Raw genomic sequence first — 10,536 nt, 5'->3', positions numbered from 1 at the left:
TGATTGAATATAAAAATATTTAATAATTACAATTTTAACTTAAATAATTTTTTTCAATCTATCATTGAAACCAACTCCTCTCTAGTACTGGACAGTCCAATACTGGATTTTAAGAGAAAACAATAACTATAGTTTATTTTATTAAAAAATGAGTTAAAATTAAGACGGTTAGATTTTTATTTTTATTACGTGTCATAATCTCAAAATAGTAATGGACTCTCCAATAATAGAGAGGATCCAACTTCTCATTAAGGAGGTCAAAAGACAAATCAGAATCCCTAAACAAGGCTATGTAATACTGTTTGTTTGTGGAGACCACTAAGATGACACTTCATTAAAACATCCCGATAGAAGTAGTTGCACCTTGTTGTTGGATCACAACACCTCCGCCCTTTCCACTCATTATCATAACTCACAAATATACGACATATTATTTTCTTCCCGAACTTAATGCATATATGGCTAAAGACAAACACGTACTATATACATCCAAATACTAGGAAATGACTTATTATGGGTCTAGCTAATCTTCAGTATCTTCTCAGAAAGTGGATGGATTCGAGCTTTGCTTTGGTTACATGCACTAAAGTCCTAATGTGCCAAAAATGTTATAGACATAATTTTAGTATGGAACATACTTCTCTATATCTCTATTAGATATTGATTTTTTCTTTCATCAACTCTATTTTGATGTGGTATGTAGGATACGTTAATCATCTTTCGATATTGTTCTCCCTCAAGAAATTATAAAACTAATATGCGTTATGTTCTCCTTCATTTTAAATAATTTTTCATTTACAAATAGTGTAAATTAGCCAATATTTTTTATTTTGTAGGATTAACATGCTTTTAAAATGTTTAAGGATTAATAAAGGGAGAGAGATCTAATTGTTTGGTCCAAACAAAGTTGAATTACAATTTTTTCATTTAAGTTGTAAGAAATGATCATTTTCATACTTAACTATTGTGTCAAAATTTATTTAGTTATCATTTTAATTACACTTATCACACATTTTATTTAAAATATTACACATAACTTTTTTATATGGAGGGATATCAATGTAGTGTACGTATATATCAACTATGGTTTGTATGCATATACAAAAAAAGAAGGAATTATTTATTTAATTTTATTAAAACTAATAAAGTGTAAGTGTAATTTATATGAAAACTTGATAACATCCCTCTCAAGTGGATAAAAAGCCCATAGATTAGTCGCAATTCTGTTCAAACCCACCAACAAAGATTAACAACAAGGCCCCACCAACAATAGGATAAAACAAACTTAAAAACTGCACCAGATAAACAATTAACAATCAAAACTAACAGAACCAAAGATAGATAAGAAATCCAGCCAAACTTTGATAGAGTCAGTTATTTAAAGGACAACTGAAGCAAAACTAGCATATTAGTCTGTATAAATTCAAACACGAAACAACTAATGAACTTATGTTGTCCTAATACTTAATGATATATTAGAGAACTGAACTATTGAACATCTACGTTCAATAATTCCATATCATGATAGCATGTACTACAACAAAAAGCCTTCTTGGTTCTAACCATCTGGAAGTGAAGGACTTTCTCACTGCATCAAAGAGAACATTTAGAAGGGAGAAAAGATTAAGGAGATCACTTGTCTCATATGGTGTTTCACTCTATGTTTCAAGCGAATCAAAGTGTTCAATTTTATTACATTTTGCTTTTAATTTTTTTATTTTATTCACATATTAATATATGATTGGTTTGTGACATGGAATGAGACACCGTTAGAGACAGGTGATTCTCATCTCATTAACTATAAAGGCATCAATAGAAATTAATGAAAATTTAGAGACATTCATATTTTTTACATTTTTAGTGAAATCTCACCAGCTTATTGTCTTTCTTCTCATCTTCATGTAAGGACAATTCCTATGCCAAAACCCAGAATGTTGTTAATGATGTTTTCATTAAGATAAAACTCATTTTCAATCGAAGATGATATATGTTCATCTTACCTCCTCCTCATACTTGCCAATACGAGTAGATACAAAAGAAATCAGGGCATCATAGTTAACGTCGTCTTTCAAAGAGGATTGGCCAGCATAATGTGTGCGACAAATTGGACATTCACTGTTACTGTAGTAAAAAAACAAGTCTAGACTATTCAGAAAATTAATATAAAAAATTTGCAGCAAATAAACCATACCACCCCAATTGTAAATATGTGAGATAATAATGTTGATAGTGAAAGTTTGAGGACAAACCAAAGACGCATAGATTTCTCTATGCATTCTCCGCAAAAGCGATGCAGACATTCCTTTATGGCTTTGGTTTTCTGAATAGTGTCTGCATAAATAATATGATAGTTAGGAAAACAAATTTAGCGTATATGATGCTACATTTATCATATTTTCTACAATATCATCAAAAGCTAGTGCGTGACCAAACATGTTAACAACAAAGTCCCTACGATCTAAATTAATTATTGGAGTAAATATGTAAGAAAATTGCCGGTTTGTCGGTATACACTATTTTGGCATACAATACCTCAATACAATTATTTTTCCCTCATATTCAACATTTCATTGAAGTTGTTAATTAATTCTCATTTACTTTTGCCACCTTCTCTCCTTTCCCTCCCTCCCTCTCTCTCTCTCTTTCATTGTTTCAATTGATTTTTTTTAAATACACCATCATGATAAATACTTTTGAAAATACACCATCTAGATTTATCTATGTTTGCACTCCATTATCAATCACCAGGGTTAGATCCATAAATTCTACGTTTTAGGAACGGCACATCTAACTTATAACATTTTATATATATATATATATATATGCATATGTATATAAACAATTATATTAAGAGAAAAATATATTTACTTATAGTTTAAGAGTTTTATACAATGTCAATTTATCATCCACCATTCATTTTTAATTATTATCGTCTCTTAAAAAAATATAAATGAATGGTGAATAATATATTAACTGTATATAATTTTTTACAATAACAGTATATAGATATTACAATCATATATTAATTATTAATGTGTGTATAATAGACAATTAACTTTCAAAAATAAACTATATAAAATATTCTACTAATGTCCCAAAATAATGAAATTTTGAAATTGATGAGTATCCTACACAAGTTTTCATAATGGTACCCCAAGGTTTATTAGGTTTTGGAAACAACTAATGTTGTTCTCAATTTTAAAACTAGAAAAATATCCTTCCCTATATAGTTAACCAAAGATTATTTTAATCATTCATTTCCTATACAATTTTGCATCAAATTCTCTCTGGTTTTCATGACTAAGAACTGTTGTTGTAACGAGTTGTATCATAATTATTCATCAACAAATATGAAACCTTCCCAACTAATTTGATATTAAGCAAGCATAAATAGTTGTCTACACAGATTATCACATCACACAAGTGTTTTATCTATATGCTTAATCTAAATTGAATGAACGTTTAGCTCTCGCAAAAGAATCAAAGAAAATCTTATTCATATTACTACATGAAACGTGCATATTAGACAGATACTATAATTACGACTTGATTACTTCCGAATTTATCCAATTACTAGCACACTTCTCATGTCTCGTGCAATTTTGGTATGTTGATTAAAGACATCTCATGAATCAATTTAATGTAAACCTTTTTTTATGGATGGAGCCAATGAAATAGCCATAACTATAATGGAAGTTTGATCTTTCCTATGCACCTAACTTCTATAGACAATGCAATGAGTAAGTGCATGCCGTATAATTATGTGAAAGATAGTGTTGTAGACTGTGGCATGCACTGAACTTAGAATCAGGCAACACCCCATCTCGTTAAAATTTGGTACAAAACCAAATATCAAGGAGTGACATAAACTCATAAAGTGTTAGACACTATCACCATAAATTATGTCAATAGCAAAGAGTGTCCATAATAATGATGAATATGAGTATATGACAATATTCCACAATCTCCAACTTCTCCAAAATCTCCATAATTAAGTGCCAGAAGAGTAGGCTTATTTTAGTGGTTCAAAATCGGCAGACAAGCTATCGAAGTGTATGACTTTTTGCAGACGATAAAAGAATTGTTTGCAAGCCTAATGCAACAAATCTATGGAGTGTGAAAAAACATTCTCAGATGTTTTGAATTAGCATATGGCTTAAAGGTCAGCTCACAGAAAAACCTAATTGATTGGAATTAAAGATTCAGACAATTTTATAACAGCAACTACAAACATTATTTCGTGTAAGTTAGGAAGCATTTCTTTCATATACTTAGTGATAATATTTTAGAAATGAAAGTTATAGTAGTGAAAATAGAAGTGGAGAAGCTTTGGAGCTACACANAGCTACACAACTTAGAATAATTTGCTTCTTATTTTGGATGCTTTACAAATGAAGGGTGAGTGCCTATTTATAGGCTTTCTACAACACTTATGAATTTCTAGATGGTTCCATAAGTATCTAGTATACATTTTTCTCAAGATTTTTAGATACTTCTTTAATTATAATACTAAATGCCTATAATAGAATATACTAGAAGCTTAGGATAATTCTAAATATTATGATACAATCATCACTACTTGTTTCTACACAAATGTGGAAGCTTCTAGAAAGTGTGCATCAATATTTTATCAATTAGGAATACCAGTTGGGGCTAACCCAAGAAGGTATGCAAAATGACAAAGTGTGATTGAAATAGTGACTACAAGAGTTGTAACTTGATAATGCAAACATATTTCTTTTGGAGGAGGCTGGTTCTTCTAATCACAATTCTTATAAACATTCCAATATACATGTTATCTCTTTACAATACTCCTAATAAGGTAAATAACAAACATATTAATCTTCAAATGATATTTCTCTCGGGAAACTAAAGATGTGATAAAGGAAGAGTTTGAGTGCCTTGGTGAGAGGTGCGCAAACCAAAAAAACAATGGGGATTTTGGCATGAAAGACTTATATACTTATAATGATTTTCTGATAGGGAAATGGAAGTGGAAAAGAATGCAAGAAGTTGTTTCGTTCTAGGTTAATTTTGTCAACTCTAAGCATGGTTCTAATGAGATGATGAATGCTTCTAATTTTGCCTAAACACAAGGGAGTAATGGAGGATGGTTTGAGACAAACCTTTGGAAGGAAACATGAGATGAAACTCAAACATTGTTATGGTATGACGTTTGGTATGGACAACACAGGCTTAAAGAGGCATTCCCAAGGTTATTTCTGTTAGTGATGAATAAACAGGTTGTAGTGGCAGATTGTTGCTCTTGGATCAACAATGAGTATACTTGGGAGAGGAGAAATTTGTTTGGGAGAGGAAGTTTTGGTCATAAATTTGTATGATTTAATTCAACACTACTTTCCCACAAGGATATTACTGATACTTGGAAATGAAATTTAAATCATTCAGGGAGTTATGTCATCAAAACCGTGTACTCGACGCAGGTAACTTGAAGTCAAACATTTGTAGTATTGGATTTATTCAAGTATGAAGTCTTACATTGGATATGCACGGAGGAGTAGAAGAGTTTTTAAGTAGAAAATGTTCATGAAATTAATGTCTTAAGTTTTGGTTCAAGACGTGGTGTCTCGCTTGTGGCTCTCCAACAAGTGGTATCAGAACCGATGATTCAGCTGAGACATGAGGGACCGGAAAGTGTGTGGTACCCATACTTGAGGGGGAGATTGTTGGATTTATTCAAGCGTGAAGTCTCATGATGGATATACGGGGAGGGGTGAAGGAACTCACTCTATCCAACACGGGTTTAAAGGGGAAATGGAGTTTAGATCCTTCAAAGGTATTTTCTTTTATTTTGAAAGCTCGTAGAGATATGTTGGCCACTAAGGATACTTTCTTTTAAAAGGGATATCAAACATAGGAATGAAGATTTGATGTGTGCCATCTGCATGGAATATCCTGAATCAATAGATCATCTCTTTGTATCCTGTAATTTTGCTAATGTGTGGAAAGATTTTTACGCTTGACGTCAAATCTTAATGCATATCCCTATATGAGTATAAAATTGTTAAAGCTTCACGACTCTTATTGCGAAAATGCAAACCGGAGAAACTCGTGGAGAATATTGAAGTTTGTAGTTTTGTAATCAATCTCAATAATATAGAATGAGTTGAATTTCTTGGGGAAAGAAGTGAGTTTTATTCCTATTATGGATTTGATCTAAATTAGATTATGAACTTAGCTCTCATCTAATCTAATGTTAGAATAAATTCTATGGTTTTTGCACAAAGATGCATTTGACCATTAATCTTATATTATTGGTTTCTATAGGTAGAATTATAATTGACTATAATATTCTTGTATTGGGCAAGTAAACTTGTGCTACTTTAATACAACATTTGCTTATCATAAAATAATAGATGGATTAAGACCCCCTTATTTTAATTTTGTTTTTTTCTTCTTTAAACTCTATTTTTACTATATCTGAGATTAAAGAGGTTGCTACATTATAGACATTTTAATGGAAAATTCACATATGTGATGCACTTTAACTGAAAAATTACGGTTTTGATATACCTTTTAAAAAAATTACAAAACTAGTGTAAATTTATAGAAATCGGCAATGAAATTGCCGATTTATGTATTTTTTTTCTCTCCTCCCCCAAAATTGGCACTGGGGAGGGAGTTTTATTACAATATAATTTTTTTTAAACTCCCCCCTAAATCGTCAATGGGGGAGTTTTATACTTTTTATTTTTTTTCTATCCCCCTAAATCGGCAACCGGAGAGTTTTTGATTTTTTTATATTATGTGTGTTTTTCATTATTTTGTTATGTTATTAGGGTTAGGGTTGATAAAATTTATTATGTTGTGTGTTGTTAGGAGTTGTGTTTGAAAAATTAAACCCTAAAACTAATAATATAACTCCAACAAGTTAAAAAAAACAAAAACCCTCCGGTTGCCGATTTAGGGGATAGAAAAAAAATAAAAAAAAATAAAAAGTATAAAACTCCCCCGTGACGATTTAGGGGGGTTTAAAAAAATTATATTGTAATAAAACTCCCTCCCCAGTGCCGATTTCTATAAAGTTATACTAGTTTTATAATTTATCTAAAAGGTGTACCAAAACTGTAATTTTTTGGTCAATGTGGACCATAAATTTTCTCATTTTAATATATTTGGGTGGAAACAAAGGAGAGACAATACACTTAAGGAGCTAATGTGGGACTATAAAATGATTATTTTTTATTAACATATGATGAAAATAGGAAGATATAAGCCAGGTTGGCCAAGCCAAATGCCAGGATGAGCGAACCAAGTGCAGCAAGATCAACATCGTGGTGCGTCAACACAAGTATTCTGACTGAGACAGCATGACCGAGCCATATCGAGCCACTGACCAAGGAGACATGAATACCGTGATCGAAGGAACACGCACCGATAATTGGGAAGCATGAATATCATGACAGAGGAAAAACACACCACTGAGTGAGGGAGCAAGAATGTCATGACCGAGGGAATACGCACCAATTACTAAGACAAGCAAAATTGTGACCGTATAAAGCTTATCGAAAGACCAAGTTGTGACCGTATAAATCTGACTAAGAGATCAAGTCACAACCATATGAACCTGGCCGAAGAATCCAGCCATGACCAAGTATCTCTGACCAAAGAAACCAAGCCATGACCGAGTAACCTTGACCAAAGGAACTAGGTCTTGACCGTGAAGGTTTGACCGAGGAAACCAACCCAAGTTTATCAAAGCTGATCGAGACAATGTGATGCAGGCAATTGTTGCAGATGCAGTAACTTGTCTCACAATATTATCATGAAAAACATGTGCCAATTATTAGGTAGATTAGGTAGAAAGTTAGTTACATAGGTAGTTGATTATTTTGTATAAATAGAACGATAATATTCATATTCAACTCAACCATTGTAATGCATTATCATCTTCTTGCCTTGGAAATTCGTTTGGATATCATTTTTCTATTATTGCCCAATTGCCAGAACTATAACAATTACCTTACAAAAACATAATTTTTCATTAAAACTTGTACATATTTGCAGCAAAGACTAGAAAATGTTTTTGGGACACGAGCAAAGAATATGCTATATATGTATAGTTAAGCAATCTAGCATTTATTATAAATTATGTACCTAGGCAGATAGGGCACTCAACAACCTCGCGAACATCTGACCAGTCTAGAGACACATATCTGTAAATAAACACCAAGAAGAGGCATTAGTAAATCATATCATTTTAATATTTGTTGGATGGATCATTGTTAAATTGCAAATGTCCAATTCCGTGATCTAAGTAAAGGTATTATGCTAAAACATATAATCCTTAGAATAATACGATCCGTCTTATTTCCTGAGTGCCAAATTTGATGTAATTAATTTTTAAGCTAGGTAAAAATACTTTTCAAGAGCAAGCATGTGGCAATAAAAAAACGTTTACACAAGACGAGAAGGCTCTTAAATATTAAATTTGAAATGTTAAAACATATAGTTCAATCTAGAATTATCATTCCCTGTAAACAAATGGGTAAATTCAACAACGACACAACCAACACCATGCACACATGAATTTATGTTAAATTCACCAAAGTAACCATCCTTTCTGAAAGCATTCAACAGTGATATCCACCATTTATCACAAATCTAGAACCATTCAATACCATAAATAAACTAAAAAAGCAAAATCAATAGAAAACATCAAAGAAATAGCAAATCCAAACTTAATTGGCTGACAAAAAGTAAAACGATGGTTTAGCTCAACGTACATTTCATTGTCCTCATCGCTCAAAGACAAAGAGTGGCTTCGATCAGATTCTAACAAAACAAAAAGAAATCGCAGTAATTATTTAAATTCATATGAAAATGAACGAACAAAATAAAAATGGATCATATATTAGAAATTCAGAAGAAAATTACACTTACCAGCTTCATCTTCTGGAAGGTCATGGTTGTTTGACTTGTTTCCATCGCTAGTAAGCACTTCTTCCTCTAGAGTTTCGTTCGACTGTTTCTCCATTCTATACAGAAATAACAATTGAACAATGTAACGTTAATGCAGAGAGAGAGAAGCAGAAGTTGAATGGAGATATTGTTTTTTCTGAAGGTGGTTTTTATATTGGTGTGTGACTAAAATTGAAGTGTTGACATACTCAATGAATGTTTGCCAGGTGGAAAGTAGTATTAGTTTCATACTTTGGGTGGTGAGAGATGAGGTTGATGGGTTGCAACATTGTTTGAATTATTTTTATATTATTATTATATTATTTACTATTAAAATTGACTCTGTAAATATAAGTAAGGTAGAAGAATAGTATATGATATAATTATTATATATTAATATATATCATTTTTTGTATCATCAGAAACAATCATTTCATTAAACACTTTAATAATTTATCTTTTTTAATAAAAGTTAATTAATTTATAATAAAGTACCCATGTTTTCATTGATGACAAAAGAATGATATATCATTAGATTATAGAAGATTTATGTTCAATTAATGGTATTTAATTTATTATGACTAGCGTGTTGACTGATATATATAAAAAATGAAACATATAAATTCAATAAAAAATGTATTTTAAAAATATTAGATGTAATAATTGATATGATATACATAAACTTTTATAAATTTCTTGTGCATCTAATAATCATTATTAAGTTGTTGGATATATTTTTTCACGTGCTTTTGTTTTATTTTTGGGTTGAAAATTTGAGAAGATAAAAAATAATGTGTAGATGAGTAATAATGTATTAACGAAAAAATGAAAGCAAAATGTGGAAATTTTCATTTATTAAGGAGAGAGGTTAAAAGGATAAAAATGGAATTTAAAAATTATATTATGCAGTATTATTATTTGTTTTGGCTTTATTAATAGTATAAATATAGATATAGATAGTAAAGAACTTAAAATATCATACTATCATTAGATCAATAAATTGTTTGCAATCCAATAAAAAATAACTATTTAGTAAAGCAAACATGAATTTAACTGGATAGCAAAAGATATTGAGGGTATGTTGATGACATTATTTTTTCCTCTCTTCTTTATCTTATTTGATTTAGATGATGTTTTTTGGAACTACTAAATATATCATTTCATCTTATATATAAGGAACTAATCACTTTTGGAATATATGATTATCCCTTTCAACAAGTGTCACTCTCAGAAATTGAATCATTACCCTTTTGATTATCCTAGAAATCTAACAATACTTTAATACCACCATATTTTCAAGATTTTTGAATTCCGAGAAAAATAAATTGAATAACATTTTGTGCTGAAGAAGATATGCCAAATCGCATCTCTCTATCAACATTTTACTGATTTTAGGGTTAAAGGTGATTATAGTAGGTTTGCATGCGTTAAAGGTATTTAATATTTTTTCTTGGGGTGCAGAGAAGTATTTAATATAAAATATTAAATATTAAATATCTTTTCTATTGTAATTTACCCCATATTAAATATTTTTAATTATTAAAAAGTAAACATGAATATATTTAATCTATTAAATATTTATTTTTAATTGCCTTTTTTATTACTATTTCATAT

At 30.5% G+C, this 10,536-nt stretch overlaps 1 protein-coding gene across 1 annotated transcript; it reads right to left on the bottom strand.

Annotated features, from left to right (window-relative positions):
• On the bottom strand, positions 1,342-9,051 carry LOC109333144 (putative E3 ubiquitin-protein ligase RING1a). The gene is made up of 7 exons (XM_019568455.1): positions 8,905-9,051; positions 8,748-8,796; positions 8,119-8,177; positions 2,250-2,331; positions 2,001-2,121; positions 1,873-1,914; positions 1,342-1,588 (listed from the first exon to the last, which is right to left on the bottom strand). The coding sequence occupies exons 1-7, from the start codon at positions 8,996-8,998 to the stop codon at positions 1,586-1,588; spliced, it is 450 nt and encodes a 149-aa protein (XP_019424000.1). The 5' UTR covers positions 8,999-9,051; the 3' UTR covers positions 1,342-1,585.

This window comes from Lupinus angustifolius, chromosome LG18 (assembly GCF_001865875.1).
Source record: "Lupinus angustifolius cultivar Tanjil chromosome LG18, LupAngTanjil_v1.0, whole genome shotgun sequence".
In the NCBI taxonomy this organism is placed as follows: Eukaryota; Viridiplantae; Streptophyta; class Magnoliopsida; order Fabales; family Fabaceae; genus Lupinus; species Lupinus angustifolius.
This window is presented reverse-complemented; position numbering and strand designations above follow the sequence as displayed.

Bases quoted from the DNA above. Each gene is read 5' to 3' on its own strand.
- LOC109333144 (XM_019568455.1), bottom strand. From the start codon at position 8,998: ATGGAGAAACAGTCGAACGAAACTCTAGAGGAAGAAGTGCTTACTAGC. The intron at 2,122-2,249 runs GTTTGTCCTCAA...TTTTTACTACAG, and splicing joins GAGAAATCTATGCGTCTTTG to TAACAGTGAATGTCCAATTT. The intron at 1,915-2,000 runs GTAAGATGAACA...GTTTTGGCATAG, and splicing joins TTGGCAAGTATGAGGAGGAG to GAATTGTCCTTACATGAAGA.